General features: G+C 59.5%; 1 protein-coding gene across 1 annotated transcript in view; it reads left to right on the top strand.

Annotated features, from left to right (window-relative positions):
• Positions 1-17,003, top strand: part of Setd1b (SET domain containing 1B, histone lysine methyltransferase) — a 20,727-nt gene extending 3,724 nt beyond the window's left edge. Inside the window, exons 6-17 of the mRNA XM_090319990.1 lie at positions 610-1,824; positions 4,031-4,855; positions 6,522-6,783; positions 6,877-7,226; positions 7,313-7,439; positions 7,652-8,230; positions 9,576-10,769; positions 11,002-11,168; positions 13,626-13,757; positions 13,854-13,973; positions 14,047-14,184; positions 14,507-17,003. Of these exons, the coding sequence (XP_090176116.1) occupies positions 610-1,824; positions 4,031-4,855; positions 6,522-6,783; positions 6,877-7,226; positions 7,313-7,439; positions 7,652-8,230; positions 9,576-10,769; positions 11,002-11,168; positions 13,626-13,757; positions 13,854-13,973; positions 14,047-14,184; positions 14,507-14,680 (5,283 nt within the window). The 3' untranslated portion in view covers positions 14,681-17,003. The remainder of the gene's footprint in view (positions 1-609; positions 1,825-4,030; positions 4,856-6,521; positions 6,784-6,876; positions 7,227-7,312; positions 7,440-7,651; positions 8,231-9,575; positions 10,770-11,001; positions 11,169-13,625; positions 13,758-13,853; positions 13,974-14,046; positions 14,185-14,506) is intronic.

The following is a 17,003-nucleotide window of genomic DNA, read 5'->3' as shown; positions in this document are numbered from 1 at the left end:
GAGATGCCCAAGCATGGCTGTGTCCCCAGTGTGGGGCCTGGTGGCCTGGGCTGGCCCACCCCTAAGGCGGAGTCCAGCCCCTCTTTCAGAGCAAAGACTGACTTTGTGGCAGGCTTCTCCCTCCGCCAGCACTACACAGGAGAGTCTCGAGCCAGCTGTCCCCTCTGCCCTGGCCACTCACTCACAGGAGAGGAGTCTCTCTCTACCTCTGGTCAGCCAAACTGCTATCATTGGGCTCCATGTAAACCCTAAGAGAGATCCGTGAGGCTGGCAGGGCAAAGTTTGCCATGTCCTTAAACTATAGTTCTTGGTCATGTCTCTGGCCTGAGTGTCCTGAAGGTCTTGAGTGTCCAATGCCTGAGACCTAGACTTGGATGTCCTGTTTCCCTGCCTCTAGGATTAAGGGAAAACCCTCCTGGTTTCCTGAGGGCAATTGGCTACTCCTGAAAGTGGAGAAAAATTCAGGCTTTTGCCGTCCCACTTCCTTTCCTGGTAGGCTCTGAGTTCCCTAGCTGTCAGAGGGAGAAGGGAAGCTAGCCTACCTATCCTTTCGCGCATGTCTGGCCCTCTCCCTGCCCCGTGGTCACCTCACCTCTCCTGTGTCTCCAGCTGTCAGATGCCCTGAAGCGCCTCAAAGATGGCACCCTGTCGTCGGCGGGCTGCGGCTCGGGCTCGTCCTCGGCCACCCCCACCAGCGGCGGGACGCCCTTCTCGCAGGACACGGCCTACTCGAGCTGCCGCCTGGACACACCGGGCTCGTTCGGGCCGGGCACGCCGCTCACGCCGCGCCTGGGCACGGCCACGCCCTTCTCGCAGGACTCGAGCTACGCCAGCCGCCAGCCCACGCCCTCCTACCTCTTCGGCCAGGACCCCGCGGCCGCCTTCAAGGCCCGGCGCCACGACAGCAAGTTCACGGACGCCTACAACCGCCGCCACGAGCACCACTACGTGCACAACGCCGCCTCGGGCGCCGCCGCGGCGCCGCCGTTCCGGGGCTCGGCGGACCTGGCCTTCGGGGCCGGGCCGCCCTTCAAGCCGCCGCCGCCCGACGCCGCCGCCGCCGCCTTCGCGCACACGCCGCCGGCCCCAGCCCCGGCCCCCGCCGCCGCGTCCGCCTTCAAGGCCGCCTTCTCCCCGTACCAGACCCCCGCGCCGCCCTTCCCGCCGCCCCCCGAGGAGCCCGCGCCCCCCGCCGACGGCGCCGACTTCCGCAGGGCGCCCGCGCCCCCGCCGCCGCCGCCGCCCCCGCCGCCGCCCTCCGAGCCGCCGCCGCCGGCCGCCCAGGAGAAGCCGGGCACGCCGCCCGGGCCGCCGCCCCCCGACGCCGGCCTGGAGCTGGGCGGCCGCGCCGCCTTCGGCTGGAGCCCCGAGCCCTGCGACAGCCCCGGCACGCCCACCCTCGAGGCCTCGCCCGCCGCGCCCGAGAAGGCGCACGACAGCCTGGACTCGCGCATCGAGATGCTGCTGAAGGAGCAGCGCACCAAGCTGCCCTTCCTGCGCGAGCAGGACTCGGACGCCGAGCTGCAGCTGGAGGGCAGCCCCATCTCCTCCTCCTCCTCCCAGCTCTCCCCGCTCGCCCCCTTCGCGCCCGGCTTCCGCGGCCCCTCGCCGCCCTCCTCGCGCCCGTCCAGCACCGGCCTGGAGGACATCAGCCCGACGCCGCTGCCGGACTCGGACGAGGACGACGAGCTGGAGCTGGGCCTCGGCCCGCGGCCCCCGCCCGAGCCGGGCCCCCCGGACCCGGCCGCGCTCCGGGGCCCGGCGGCCGAGGCGGCCTTGGAGCTGGCCGGGGACCGAACGCCCACCTCGGAGAGGATGGACGAGGTAAGGCGGAGGAGCGCCGGCAGGAGGGGTAAGGACTCGGAGGGGGCGCGCGCGCGTGCGCGGGTAACCGCCCCGGGGACCAGAGAGTGCCGCGCTGGGGCTGGGTCCAGGCCGGAGGGCACCCAGGGGCTCGGCCTGCCCGCTCCGCGCCGGCTTCCTGGGATCCGAGGGCTCCGCCTCACCGGCAGCCGGTCCCAGGTCAAAGCCCGGAAGCCCAGGGTGGCCGGAGGCAAAGGGAAATGGAGGCCCCGAGCTGGAGTCTGGGCGCAGGCCTGACCGTGGATCCTGTCCCGGGCCCGGGGAGCCCCCTGCTGGGCGCCGGCGGAGCAGCGGCCGGGCGGCCGGGGAGTGGAGCCCCGGCTGCTGCCCGCTCAGACTGGAGGTGGGCAGGGCCGACTCCTGTCCAGGAGCTGAGATGCTCTCCGAGGTCTCAGTTTCCTACCTGAGGAATGGGCCAGTGAGGTGGCCTGCCTCAGCCCAGCTCCCACCCCGGGCAGGGGCAGGGCTGGGGCTGGGGCTGGGGGCCTTGCCTCCGCCTCCCCCTGCGCCTGGCCCATCCCATCCTGCCTGCCCTCCCTGCTTTGCGCCCAGGTGCCTCGAGAAGGAGCGCGCGTGTGAACATGTGTGTGAGGGCACCGAGTGAAATTCCGAGCCTTCTGCCCCTCCCAGGCCCAGCTTCCTAGCCTCTGTGGCCTCCCTCACTTGTGGGTCTTACCCAGCCCTCTGAGTACAAATGCCATCTCTTTCTCCGCATGCTGTCAGGGCACACTTGGAGGTGTCCCCCACCAGGTCCCCTCCCATTTCTGATGTGCAGCCATGGCTGTGGTCTTTCCTCACTTGTCACATAATAGAGTCGTGAGGTTCTGTAGATAAGGAAGGACAGCAGGCCTGCCCGCAGAACTCACCCCACACTGGTTTGGCTTACCAGGTGAAAGGACAGGAAGAAGCCTCCAAGTCTGGCCATGTGGCTTAGTGGTGGCATGCTTGAGTAGCGTAAGGCAATCCAAGCTTCAACTCCCAGCCCTGCATAGAAAAACCCCAACAACCCCATCCCTTGCTCCTGTGTCACAGAAGACAGCAGGCTCTGGCAGAGGACATTTCCTGGTCCAACCAACTCCTATTGGCTGTGCAGCCCCGGAGAAGTTACTTAAGTTTTGTTTTTTTTTAAATCAATTTCCTTACTAGAAAGAATGGAAGTCAAATATAGGTATTGCAGAAATTAACTGAGTTAATATGTATAAAGTAGCCACCATAAAGTTTACTTTTTGTATTATCTCTGTGAAGGTATATTGAAACAAAATTTCCCAAATTGATACAAACTGCTTTCCCCCTCCTGCTTTCCCTGCTGCCACCTCCCTCCCCAGCTCCTCTCTGCATGTGTACTATCTGTCCATCTCCTATCTGTCTCATCCAGAAGTTCTTTACATAGTTCTACAGTTGTGTCTGCCTTGGTTTTCTCCATATTTCCAGCATTTGAAACTGCCTGGCACATAGGTGCTGAGCAAATATTTGTTGAATGAATGAATGAGTGGCTGTTTTTATTTATTTATTTGGTGGATCATGGAACTTGAACTTGGCCTGGGTGCCATCCCTCAGCTCTTCAGCTCCCCTTTTCTAGGGGTTAGAGATAAGAGTCCCTGGTCCTTTTGTGCTGGGGCTGTCTTTGAACCTTGATCCTCAGATCTCAGCTTCCTGAGTAGCTGGGATGACAGGCTGAGCCACTGCGCCCGGCATGAATGGCTGTTTTTGATGCCCTTTGTGCAAAAGGAGAAACTGAGGCTTGCAGAACATAACTCATTCAAAATGCTGATCTTAGCTGGACATGGTAGCTCACGCCTATAATCCTAACTACTCAAGAGGCTAAGGTTTGAGGATCAAGGTTCAAAGGCAGTCTGGGCACAAAAGCCGGCACAGAGCTGGGAGTTTGGCCTAGTGGTAGAATGCTTGCCTAGCATGCACAAGGACCGGGGGTTTGATTCCTCGGTACCACATACATAGAAAAAAGCCAGAAGTGGTGCTGAGGCTCAAGTGGTAGAGCTCTAGCCTTGAAAAAACCCAAGGATAGGACTCAGACTCTGAGTTCAAGCCCAGGACTGTTAAAAAAACAAACAAACAACAAAACTGCTGATCTTTTTGGTGCTTGGAGGACTTCAGGGGCTCTCAGCCACCCCAGCTCACCTTTACCACCCTCTCCCCGCTCTCCCAGGGCCAGCCATCCTCTGGTGAGGACATGGAGATCTCGGATGATGAGATGCCCTCGGCTCCTATCACCAGCGCTGAATGCCCCAAACCCATGGTGGTGACGCCAGGGGCAGCAACTGTGGCAGGCCCTAATGTGCTGGCTCCGAATCTGCCACTGCCTCCACCGCCTGGCTTCCCACCGCTGCCTCCGCCCCCCCCTCCACCCCCACCGCAGCCAGGCTTCCCCATGCCCCCCCCTCTGCCCCCACCACCCCCACCACCACCTCCATCCCACCCCGCTGTGACGGTGCCCCCCCCACCCCTGCCAGCACCGCCTGGCGTCCCACCCCCACCGATCCTGCCCCCATTGCCACCCTTCCCCCCAGGACTGTTTCCTGTGATGCAGGTGGACATGAGCCACGTACTGGGCAGCCAGTGGGGTGGCATGCCCATGTCCTTCCAGATGCAGACCCAGATGCTGAGCCGACTGATGACCGGCCAGGGCGCTTGTCCTTACCCACCCTTCATGGCAGCTGCCGCCGCTGCTGCTTCAGCTGGACTGCAGTTTGTCAACCTGCCACCCTACCGGAGCCCCTTCTCCTTGAACAACAGTGGCCCAGGCCGTGGGCAGCCCTGGCCGCCCCTGCCCAAGTTTGACCCCTCAGTGCCACCGCCGGGCTATGTGCCGCGGCAGGAGGACCCACACAAGGCCACGGTGGATGGCGTTCTGCTGGTGGTACTCAAGGAGCTCAAAGCCATCATGAAACGTGATCTCAACCGCAAGATGGTGGAGGTGGTGGCTTTCCGGGCCTTTGACGAATGGTGGGACAAGAAGGAGAGGATGGCCAAGGTAGGAGGGCATGGGGTCCACGGGGTGGAGTGGAGGTGAGACAGGAGCCAGGCAGGACCCTCTCCGGGGCCATGGCCGCCAGACTCATGCGGCTCTTCTAGGTGTGTGTGTGTGTGTGTGTTTGATTGTGGGACTTGAACTCAGGGCCTGGGTGCTGTCCCTGGCTCTTTTTGCTCAAGGCTAGCACTCTACCATTTTGAGCCACAGCACCACTTCCAGTTTTCTGGTGGTTAACTGGAGGAAAGAGTCGTACAGACTTCTGAGCTTCCTGCTCCTGGCTGGCTTTAAGCCATCATCCTCAGATCTCGGCCTTAAGTAGCTGGGATTACAGGTCAGGCGAGAGCCACCAGCACTTGGCTCTTCTAGTTTCAATCAGCCAAGAGGAAGCACTAGTGAAAGACGCTCCTCACCTGTCTGTGGCCATGTGTGACAGCAGCCCCAGCAATGTGCTTCCCTGATGGAGGCACTTCTCAGACTGGCCCACTGCCCCTTGTCCCCTGCTTTGTTTTTTGACACCAAATCTTGTCTTTCCTCTTTCACAGTTGGTTTTTTCTGTTTGGGATTTTTTTCTTTTCTTTCTTTTTTTTTTTTTTTTTTTGCCAGTCCTGGGCTTGAGCTCAGGGCCTGAGCACTGTCCTTGGACTTTCTCAAGGCTAGAGCTCTACCACTTGAGCCTCAGCACCACTTCCAGCGTTTTTGTATGTATGTGGTACCGAGGAATCGAACCCAGGTCTTCGCGCATGCTAGGCACGCACTTTAACCACTAGGCCAAACTCCCGGCCTCTTTTCTTTTTTTTAATTATTCCTAATCTCACAGTTAAGCTACAACCATTCTCTCTCTGTATAAGAGCAAATGTCTTCTTCAGTTGGTTTTCTTTAAGAGACAGAGTTGTGCTGTGCCACCGAGACTTGTTGGAACTTGTAGGTTCAAGCCCTCCTCTTGCCTGAGTCTCCTAAGGGCCATCATGCTGACTTCTGTAATTTAATGCCAGGTCTAGAGCTTGAACTTGGGGCATTATGCTTTTGCTTGGCATTTTCACTCAAGGCTGGAGCTCTATCACTTGAGCCACATGCCTTCAGTTCTGGCTTTTTTACTGGTAATTGGAGCTAAGAATCCTGTGGACTTTCCTGCGCAGGCTGGCTTTGAACCGGGATCCTCAGATCTCAGACAGGAAATTAGAGGGACTCCCAGGATATGCTGATTTACAACTCTCCAGTGGAGCCTTCCCAGATGAGCACTACTTACGGCTCGCCAATAGCTATCTCACTAAGGATCTGAATCAGGAGCCCATGCTATCCACGTGGCTGTTTTGGTCAGGCCTTACGCCCCTCGAAGGCTATGGGGCTGATCTCTTGATGCATGTGGAATCAGATCTGCAGGGATGTTTGAATGCATCAGAACAACATGGGGCAGGAAACTGGGACAGTGTCTCTCTCACTTATGAAATGTACGTCTGGACCTCCAGACACAGACTTACAACACGCTGCTTCTCCATTCTTATGTCTGGGGGGTGGAGGCCACCGCTCTGAGGGAGGTGGCGGGGTGGCCCAGACTGCAGGCAGTGGTGGGACAATCCTTGCCAGTATGCGGTGAAAGCTCACTGTATCTGGACTGCTCTGTTGCTGCTCAGGGCAAGGGTGACTGTCCCCTCCTCTCCTGTCCCAGGCCTCGCTGACCCCCGTGAAGTCAGGAGAACACAAGGACGAGGACCGGCCAAAGCCCAAGGACCGAATTGCTTCCTGCTTGCTGGAGTCTTGGGGCAAGGGCGAGGGCCTGGGCTATGAGGGCCTGGGTCTGGGCATTGGGCTGCGAGGGGCCATTCGCCTGCCCTCCTTCAAGGTCAAGAGGAAGGAGCCACCGGACGCAGCCTCCACTGGTGACCAGAAACGGCTGCGGCCCTCCACGTCTGTGGATGAAGAAGATGAAGGTTTGTGCAGCCCGCTCCCGTCTCTGTGCGGTTGCTGGGATTCTGCTTTCCCCCCATTTCCCACCGGCTGCTCTGACTTCCCTCTTTCCACAGAGTCAGAGCGGGAGCGGGACCGAGACATGGCGGACGCCCCCTGCGAGCTTGCCAAGCGGGACCCCAAGGGCGTGGGAGTGCGGCGGCGGCCCGCGCGGCCGCTGGAGCTGGACAGCGGCGGGGAAGAGGACGAGAAGGAGTCCCTGTCAGCGTCGTCATCCTCCTCGGCTTCCTCATCATCGGGGTCCTCCACCACATCCCCCTCATCCTCCGCCTCTGAGAAGGAGGAGGAGCAGGAAAGCACCGAGGAAGAGGATGGGGGCGAGGCAGACGAGGAGGAGGAGGAAGAAGAGGAAGACCGCCGGAGTCAGATCTCCTCCTCCTCCTCCACCTCCTCCACCTCAGAGAAGGTCAGGATCCTCAGGGAGGCCTTGGGGCAGACCAGGCCTTGGGTGGGCCTTCAGCTCACCTGTCCCCAACTGCCCCTGTCCCCCAGGATGAAGATGACGAAGACAGTGACGCAAGGGATGAGTCTGAAAATGAAGACCAGGACGTGGCCCTGTCAGAGGCGAGTGAGAAGGACGGAGGGGACTCAGATGGAGGTGAGTGGGGAGCTGCCAAGCGTTTGCCTTGTGCGCCGGGCCGGGTGTTGAGGGCTGGTTGGTTGAGGGCTATGGCCGTGGAGGGAGGTAGTGGCCACGTGGCAGCGTGGGTACAGAATGCTGTCAGAGTGCTGTGCTGTAGGACGGACAGTTTGATGCCTAGTTATCGACCCCTCCCCTCATTGCTCTGAGGCCTCTGGGGAAACATCGGGCATGGGGTGGGGTTGTCGCAGTTGATGAGGCGCCATCTGTGTCCCTGCATCCAGAGGAGACGGTGAGCGCGGGCAGCTCCAGGGCCACGGCCGACTCGTCCAGCGAGAGCTCCGAGGCTTCTGAGTTTGAGTCAAGCTCCAATTCCGAGTCTGAGTCCTCATCTTCGTCCTCGGAGGATGAAGAGGAGATGGCTACAGGGAAAGAGGATGAGGAGGAAGAGGAAGGGGAGGAGGAAGGTGACGACGAGGGGGCCACGGCGACGGCAGCAATGACAGAGGAGAGCGTGGCTCTTGCAGAGGCCAAGGACCTTGAGCAGGACAGGGCGGAGGCATCTCTGAGCACCCCAGGGGCGCCTGCGGTGGAGCCTGTGGGCACAGAAGAGGAGGCGGACATTGAGGCTGAGGATGAAGCCCCCCGGGACCATACCCCCATCCTCGAGGAGACCCCCTTACCTGTGGGTGCTGAGGAGCTTGGGGGGTGCCAGGAGCTCCCAGAAGAGCCAGGCCTGAGCCAGGAAGAGTCCATGCTGCTGTCTCCTGAGCTGCCTCCTGCCAGAGACATGGAGGCTCAGCCCCACTCGTCTCCGGAACACATTTCAGGTGAGACCTATAGCTTTCCGGAGAGACAAGGGGAGCGGGGCTGGCTGTCCTCACTGTTGAGACCAACCAGGAGGTTCCTTTCTGCTTCAGTTTCCCTGGCTGGCCTCCTCTATCCAATAGTGCACCGCACATTCCTCACAGGGTAATGGAGTAAAAGGCTCGGCACAGGGGAGGTGAGCCGCCAGTGACTGTTGCTAGTCTCATTCAATGCCAGTGTTTCATTTGGAGTTTAGTCCACGGACCATTGGCCCTTCAAAGCTGGTGGGGGGAGGGATGGTCATCTTAGTGACAGGTGAGAGATGCAGCCGTGGGCTGCTGGCCAGGTGGGCAAAAGTTCCTGGCTCTACCCTTGCCCACTGCCTTGATGGAGCTGGGAGAGAGGCTTTGCTTTTCTCCAAGGTGTAGGAGAATGCAGCCTCTGACACAATGTTGCCCTTGAGCTGGAGCCCATATAGAGACAAACTTACAATGTGTTCTCTTAAGTATGCAGAAGCTCTGTGGTTAGTTCACACCTTCCCTAAACACTTCAGGAAGAAAAGTTTGTATCCTGATGCTGTTGCTTTGTTTTGTCTGTAAGGGGTTTTTGCTGATCTCTGTTTTTGGCTTTTTGCTGGTTAACTAGAGATAACAGTCTCTAGGGAATTTTCTGCTCAGAGTGGATTGGACTGTAATGTTAGTTTCCTGAGTAGCTGGGCTTGTAGGTGTGAGCCTGGCTCCTGGTGCTGTTTCAAGCACTTGGACAAGTAAATGTGTCTGTCCTCATGGGTTTAAGAGGCAGGAAGAGGTGACAGCGGGTGAGGTAGAATGTGTTCTATGATTGGACATGGTGAAGGGCAGCTTGCCAGGCTCCACGGCAGGGGCGCAGGGACCGCCACCTTCTGAAGGCTCTGACCAGTGCCACAGAGAAGAGGCGTGTGCTGTTTGGGTTGATTTATTATTTGTGTATGTGGATGCGGCTGAGGTTCGAGCCCAGGGCTGGCCTTCCACCTCCCTATGGCCCCTGTGTCCTCAATTTCCCTGGACCGGGTGTGGAGCGGGTTGACATGTCACCGGGAAAGTCTGCGCTCACAGGCCTGGAGATTCAGGAATTAAGCAGCAAGAACAGGGCCCTAGGCCGGGGCTCCTCTAATCCTACTTACTGAGGAGGCTGAGACCCGAGGATTGGAGTTTGGAGCCGGCTTGGGCAGGAAAGTTTGTGAAGCTCTTATCTCCACCAAACTTCCCAGAACCTGCAGCGCGGCTCTGGCTCCAGTGGTAGAGAGCCAGTCTTGAGCAAAGGAAGCTCAAGGCACGGGCAGGCCGGGTTCAAGCCCGAGACCAACGCTGGTTCTCCTCCTGTCTGCAGAGGCCGCCCTGGACGCGGAGCCCGAGCGCCCCCCGCTGCCGACCCCGGCCCCGCAGCCTCCGCTGCCCCCCAGCCCGCCGCCCGAGCCCGAGCCCCCGCGACCCCCGCCGGAGCCCCCCGAGGACCTGCCCCCGCGCACTCCGGGCCTCGCCAAGTCGCAGAGCACAGAGACGGTGCCCGCCACGCCGGGCGCCGAGCCGCTGTCCGGGGGCGGTGGCGGGCTGCCGCTCAGCTCCCCGCCGGTGCCCGGCAGCCCCTTCTCCTACCCGTCCCCGTCCCCCGGCCTGAGCGCCGGCGGCCTCCCGCGGACCCCTGGCCGGGACTTCAGCTTCCCGCCCGCCTTCCCCGAGCCCGGGGCGCCCCTGCTGCTGCCCGTGTGCCCGCTGCCCGCCGGGCGGCGCGAGGAGCGCGTGCGCCCGCTGGCCTCGCCGCTGGCCTCGCCGGTGCTCCTGGAGGCCGGGCTGCCGCTGCCCCTGCCCCTGCCCCTGCCGCTGCCCCTGGCGCTGCCCGTCCCCATGCTGCGCGCGCCGGCCCGGGCGCCGCCCGCGCTGCCCCCGCTGCTGCCCGCGCCCCTGGCCCCCTGCCCGCCCCCGGTCAAGCGGAAGCCGGGCCGGCCCCGGCGCTCCCCGCCGTCCGTGCTCGCCCTGGACGGCGCCGCCCTGGGGCGCGACCTCCTGCTCCTGCCCGGCCAGCCGCAGACCCCGCTCTTCCCCGGCGCCGCCCGCGACCCCCGCGCCCTGACCCTGGACTTCCGGAACGCCGCGGTGCCCGCGCCCCCGCCCCCGCCGCCGCCGCCGCCCCCGCCCGCCGAGCTCCCCAAGCTGCCCTTCAAGGAGCTGGACAACCAGTGGCCGTCCGAGGCCATCCCGCCCGGGCCCCGCGGCCGCGACGACGGCCACACCGAGGGACTTCTGGACCCCGCCAAGGCGCGGGGGCCCTGGCGCCGGCTCCCGCGGAAGCGCCCCGAGGACCCCGGGGTCCCCGCCGCCGCCGCCTCGCCGCCCGAGTGCTCCCCGCCGCCACCCGCGTTCCGGCCGCGCTCCGAGTTTGAGGAGATGACCATCCTGTATGACATCTGGAACGGCGGCATCGACGAGGAGGACGTGCGCTTCCTGTGCGTCACCTACGAGCGGCTGCTGCAGCAGGACAACGGCATGGACTGGCTCAACGACACGCTCTGGGTCTACCACCCCTATATCCTGCCGAGGGGCGGGGCCTGCCGGGGGCGGGGCCAGGAAGAGGGGAGGGGTGGGGCCTGGAGATGGCAGGGCCAATGGGGGGCCTGAGTGAGGGCGGGGCCAGGAAGAGGGGAGGGCCTGGAGATGGCAGGGTGGGGCGGGTTGGGGGGCAGAGGTGGGCTGACCTGGTGAGGCCGGCGTTCTGTCTGAATGTCCATCCGCCCGTGTGGCCCTTGACCTACACCCACCCACCAGCCTCTCTTCAGCTAAGAAGAAGAAGCGCGACGACGGCATCCGCGAGCACGTGACGGGCTGCGCGCGCAGCGAGGGCTTCTACACCATCGACAAGAAGGACAAGCTCAGATACCTCAACAGCAGCCGGGCCAGCACGGACGAGCCGCCCGCCGACACGCAGGTACGCCGGGGTCCTGGGCGGGGGCCTCAGCTCTGGACACTGGAGCACGCCAAGGCCAGTGGTTTCCATCTGAGTCTACGGAGTCGCTAATCCCTTCCTACATGTCGTGGACGCATGCATGCACGTGCAGTGTATGCACGTGTGTGCCCACGTGTAGAGTATGTGCGCATGTGGGCACGTGCAGTGTATGCACGAGTGTGTCCACCTGTAGAGTATGCGCGTGTGCCCACGTGGAGAGTATGCGCGCGTGTGCCCACGTGGAGAGTATGTGCGCGTGTGCGCACGTGCAATGTATGCACGAGTGTGTCCATGTGTAGAGTATGCGCATGTGTGCCCACGTGGAGAGTATGTGCACGTGTGCCCACGTGGAGAGTATGTGCGCGTGTGCGCACGTGCAATGTATGCACGAGTGTGTCCATGTGTAGAGTATGCGCGTGTGCCCACGTGGAGAGTATGCGCGCGTGTGCCCACGTGGAGAGTATGTGCAAGTGTGCACACGTGCAGTGTATGCAGGAGTGTGCCCACGTGTAGAGTATGCGCGTGTGTACCCACGTGTAGAATATGTGCGTGTGCCCACGTGTAGAGTATGCATGTGTGTGTAAGCATGGGAACTCAAACTGGGGCTTCAGAGCTCATGCTCTGGTGCTGGGGGTTTGGCCTAGTGGTAAAGTGCTTGCCTAGATTGTACCAGGACCCGGGTTCGATTCCTGGGTACCACATACATAGAAAAGCCCCAAGTGGAGCCACAGCACCATTCAAGTGGTGGAGCTCTGCCCTTGAGAAAGCCCAGGACAGTGCTCGGGCCCCAGGACTGGCAAAAAACCAAAACCCTCATGCTCTTGTTCAGCTTTTTCTACCAAACCTGGTGCTCTGCTACTTGGGCCACAGCTTTGCTTCAGGCTTTTTGCTGGTTAATTAAACTTAAGACTCAGATTTGATTCCCTGGATTGGCTTTGGCCTGCTACCCTCAGATTTCAGCCTCCTGAAATGATGGGGCCTGCCCATGCCCCCCTTTTACCTTTTTTGTTCATTTTGTCTGTCGTGGGGCCTGGCCGCTGTCCCTGAGCACTTTCATTGCATGGCTTTGGACCACAGCTCCACAGCTTCTGGTTTGGGGTAGGTCATTAGAGATGAGTCCCATGGGCTTTTCTGCCTGGGCTGGCTTTGAACTGTGACCCTCAGGCCTCACCCTCCTGAGTAGCTAGGATTACCCATGTGAGCGGCCAGAGCCTGGCTTCCTTCCTTTTAAGTTCAGCATGTGTCTTTGGAGAACCTGCATTGTGCTCTGGACAAAGTCAGGGATAGTAAGTGTGAAAACAAAGGTCTTTTTCCTGAGGAGCTGGTATTTTGGCGTGTGAGCAGATGAGCATATAATTCCAGACAGGCCTGGCACAGAGATGGAGGGATGGACTGGCATGCTGGGAGGGATCCATGGCCACATTCAACCCAGGCCTTCATGAAGGGGACAGGGAGAAACCAGAGAAATAGTAAGAACTTCAGTAGAAAGTTAAGACAGAAGAAGGGAATCACCAGATCTAGCTGGCCATGAGTAAAGAAAGCAGTGTGTGCAAGGGCCCTGAGATAGGAAAGAGCTTCGGGTGTGAGAAGCAGAAGGATACGGGACACCAGGGGCTGGAGTGAGGCTGGATTTGATGGGTTTGATTTGATGGCAATCTGAGGGAGGGTCTTGAGAAGAGGTGGGGGAGGGAGACTTTGGCCTGTGGCTTTTGAGGCCCTCCAGGGGCTGCTGTGCAGAGTTCAGGGGCACAAATTGAATTGGGGTGCAGTTCTGCAGTCCCAGGACAGAACTGAAGGTGGGGTGAACTTTGGTGGCTATGAAGAAAAGAGTTTGAGAAGATGCAGGAAGTCCCATCAGCAGGACAGGGTGGACTGGGCTGGAGATGAGGGAGTGGAGCCCTGGGTTGGACCACAGCCCGGTTTGGGGTTTGTAGCGGCACAGGGGGGGCTGTGGGGCAGGCAGTTGGACATTAAGGTTCAGTAGGCCTTGGAGGAGGCCATCAGCTTCATGGAAGCCCAAATGTCAGCCTCTTCCGATGGGTGTGGGATGGGAGAGGGGGAGGGCTGGGAGCTGGTGGGGGGGGCGCCAGGCTCTACCTCGGGACTGGCTGTGCTTGCCACAGTTGTGGGGACTTGGTGAGCGGGACCCGTGGTGACTGGGATAGACACTGATGTCTTCCAGAATGTTTGTCTGGCACAAAGAGGTTGGGGAAAGTGGGAAGCACGGTGTGTAAGAGAAGTGTGCCCAGGCTGGTGGGAGGGGGTCCTGGGAAGGTGGACAGTTTGACATGACAGGCAAGAAGCTTGGGACAGGGAGCCGAGGGAGGTGGGGACCACAGAGATCTGCAGGTGGAGGGGGTCCCGGGCCAGGCTCAGGCAGGGCGAGGCCTCCACCTGAGCCGTGGTGACCCCGTGTGACCCGTCCTCTGTGCTGGGCAGGGCATGAGCATCCCCGCGCAGCCCCACGCCTCCACCCGCGCGGGCTCCGAGCGCCGGTCGGAGCAGCGCCGCTTGTTGTCCTCCTTCACTGGCAGCTGTGACAGCGACCTGCTCAAGTTCAACCAGCTCAAGGTGCGGACGCTGTCCCTCCCTGCCCGAGGCCCGTGGGGGGAAAGCTGGACCCAAGGCCCCGGGTCATGCCCTTCCTCTCCTCCCTCCACCCCCCAGTTCCGGAAGAAAAAGCTCAAGTTCTGCAAGAGCCACATTCACGACTGGGGCCTGTTTGCCATGGAGCCCATCGCTGCCGATGAGATGGTCATCGAGTACGTGGGCCAGAACATCCGCCAGGTAGGCTACACCGCCCAGCAGCCGGGCCGGGGCCAGCCCCGAGCCGGCCCCGCTCACGGCCTCTCGTGGCCAGGTGATCGCGGACATGCGGGAGAAGCGCTATGAGGACGAGGGCATCGGCAGCAGCTACATGTTCCGGGTGGACCACGACACCATCATCGACGCCACCAAGTGCGGCAACTTCGCGCGGTTCATCAACCACAGCTGCAATGTGAGTGCAGGCTGCGCAGCGCTGCGGGCCACGGCCAGCCTGGACGGGGCGGGGGTCCTCGAGTCTCCCCTGAAGGAGCACAGGGTAGCTCCAGACCTGTCCTTACCACTTCACCCTTCTGGAAAAGCAGCCCTAGAGGAGAGGCAAATGTATGGGTGAGGGGGAGCAGCGACCTGCCCAAATCTTTACTTCAGAAAGTAGGCTCAGACGTGACGCCTGGAGAAGGGTTTCCATTATTGTGGTGTTTATTGACTAGGAGAAAATGGCGGTGCAGAGGGTGGGGGTCTGGCGACTGCTCACTGCCCTCCCCTTCCGCCTGCAGCCCAACTGCTATGCCAAGGTGATCACAGTGGAGTCGCAGAAGAAGATTGTGATCTACTCGAAGCAGCACATCAACGTGAACGAGGAGATCACCTACGACTACAAGTTCCCCATCGAGGACGTCAAGATCCCTTGCCTCTGTGGCTCCGAGAACTGCCGGGGGACCCTCAACTAGGACCCCGGGTGCCAAACACCAAGGACGTCAGCTGTGCCCGCCTGGGGCTCCGGACGACCCCTCTCCCTGGGCCAGGCCCCACCTCCCGCCCATTTCAGGTGCTGTCCCTTTTCCCAGCGGCCATGCCAGGGCCTGGCGCCCCACACTACCCCAGGACCCACCCGCAGCTCCAGCCCCACAGAGGGAAAGGGCTTCTGTCTCTCCGCCTGTGTCTCTTTCAGGACTTTTGTTTAACTTTGACACAAACTTGTGTGTTACCTGTCCGTCCGTCTCCTCTCTCCATCTGCCTGTCTTCTCTCTGGACTGCCCCCTCCTGGCGCTTATCCCCCCCCCCCCCCCACTGAATGCTGCTATGTTGTTCTGTCTTCTCTTTACTTTCCTCCTTGTCCTAAGAAGAGACGTTTTAACCGCTGAAATGTGAAGGCAGAATGGGGGAGGCGGGGTGCTGGGGTGCAGAAGTTGCCGAGTGACGGTGGATGTGTCCACCCAGGGTCTCGGCCCTCTGGGGGACACAGGGCGGGGCTGGCCTGACCTCAGAACACTATGTACCTGAAAGGCCCCTCTCTGCCTATGGACACGGCCAGGAGAGCCCGGCCTTCCCTGTGACCCTAGGGCCACCCTGCCAGCTGACCCTGTGGGCCAAGCTGTCCCCGACAGGGCTCCCCCCCCAAGTCCTGGGGTTCAATGTTTACTTTCTCATTCGGATGCCAGCAACGAGGGAGCCTCCTGGGGTCCTCAGCCTGGTGGGGTGCTGGGAAGGGTGCCTGCTCCCTGCTGCCCTCCAGCCCCACCCCGGGTGTGAGGGGCCCCCAGGGCAGGCGGGGCTGCCCCCGCCATTACGGGTTGTCTGATCTTGTCTGATCGTTCACGTGTGGCATTTTTTTTTTTTTGTTGTCGTTGATGAGCTTTCCCACCCCCCTTCGCCTCAGCACCCTGCTTTGCCCTGCACCCCGCCCCGGAGGCCAGAGCGGACTGATTTCTCCCAGAGAAAGAAAAAAATCTTGGGAAAAGATTTTAAAACTCAGATCTAAGTCTTTGACAGTTGTTTTTTTATTTTTTATTTTTTGGTCTTTTACCCTTTTTCCTCTACTTCCCATCCTTTTCAGGGTTTATTTCTATGAATTTTTTTCTAATATGTGTATAAAATCAAAACGAAGGGAAAAAATAGATTTTTGAAGTTTCAGAACCAACTTCTGTAAATAGACTGCCATAAAGGACTTTTTCTTGGAAACATTGTTTCTTGTGGAAACACAGAAGACTTTTTTTGCTCATTTCTTTGTACTTCCAAAAAAAGAAAAGGAAACAAACAAACAAAAAAAAAGACACAAAAACAAAAGCAAGTCCCCGTCCCTTCCCCCTCCCAGAGCAGAGCAGGCATGTAAATACTTCTAGAACGTGACTGTGCAGTCCGGAGGCTCCCGCCGGGGGGCCAGGCCCGAGCCTCTGGTACCTCAGCTTGTGTCAAGCTTGTTATCATGTAAATTCTGTACAAAGAATTATTTTTCTCTTCTTTGGTCATTGGTGGTTTTGTTGTGTTTTCTTTAAAAAAAAAAAAAATTCTTTCACCACAGGCCCTGGGGTGGAGACTCTGCCCTCTGGTCTCAAGGTCAGGAATTAGAGGCTTAGACTGGGGTAGGGCAGGTAACAGGCACAGCAGTGACCTTCTCTTCCTTTTGTGATTTTTTTTTTCTGCCTAATAGGGCAACCAAGAAAATATTTATTTTTCACATGAGAAGATGTAGTATGTAGACACAGCAGATTTAAGTTACTTGTGCAGCCCCCAAGGGGCTGGTGCCATCCAATTCCCTTCTGTGCCCCCCCCACACACACACATAAAAGAGGGATGGCACAGGATGAACCACCTGGCCCTCCCCAGGCTTCCACTCTCCCACCATGGGGCCAAGTTAACCTTGACCAACCTTGACAAAGTCTGGCCCCTTCCCCCCCCACCCCAATCCCATCTCACCCAAGGAATGGTTTGCGGGAATGCAGATATGTGTTGGCCCATTTTTCTTCCTAAAGCCTTTGTTTTCATTGAAAATGAAATGCTTTAGAAATGTTGAGGAGGGGTTGCTTTTATTTTTCCTTCTTTTTCTTTTTCTCCCTCCCTTCCTTTCCCTACAAAGATGAAAAACATGAATTTTAGGGTTGTTTGTGCATATAGACTCTTGTCATCTGTATGTAACTTGTTTTGAAGAGAAGTGTTCCGTTGTGGTGTCTTGCTGTAAATATTTGTTCATATTTTTGTGAATTCAATACTATGTACCATTGTATTATAGTAACTTTTATAAAGCAATCCATAAATACACTGACTTTTCTTACA

Source organism: Megascapheus bottae, chromosome 28, assembly GCF_031878675.1.
Source record: "Megascapheus bottae isolate mThoBot1 chromosome 28, mThoBot2.hap1, whole genome shotgun sequence".
NCBI lineage: Eukaryota > Metazoa > Chordata > Mammalia > Rodentia > Geomyidae > Megascapheus > Megascapheus bottae.
This window is presented reverse-complemented; position numbering and strand designations above follow the sequence as displayed.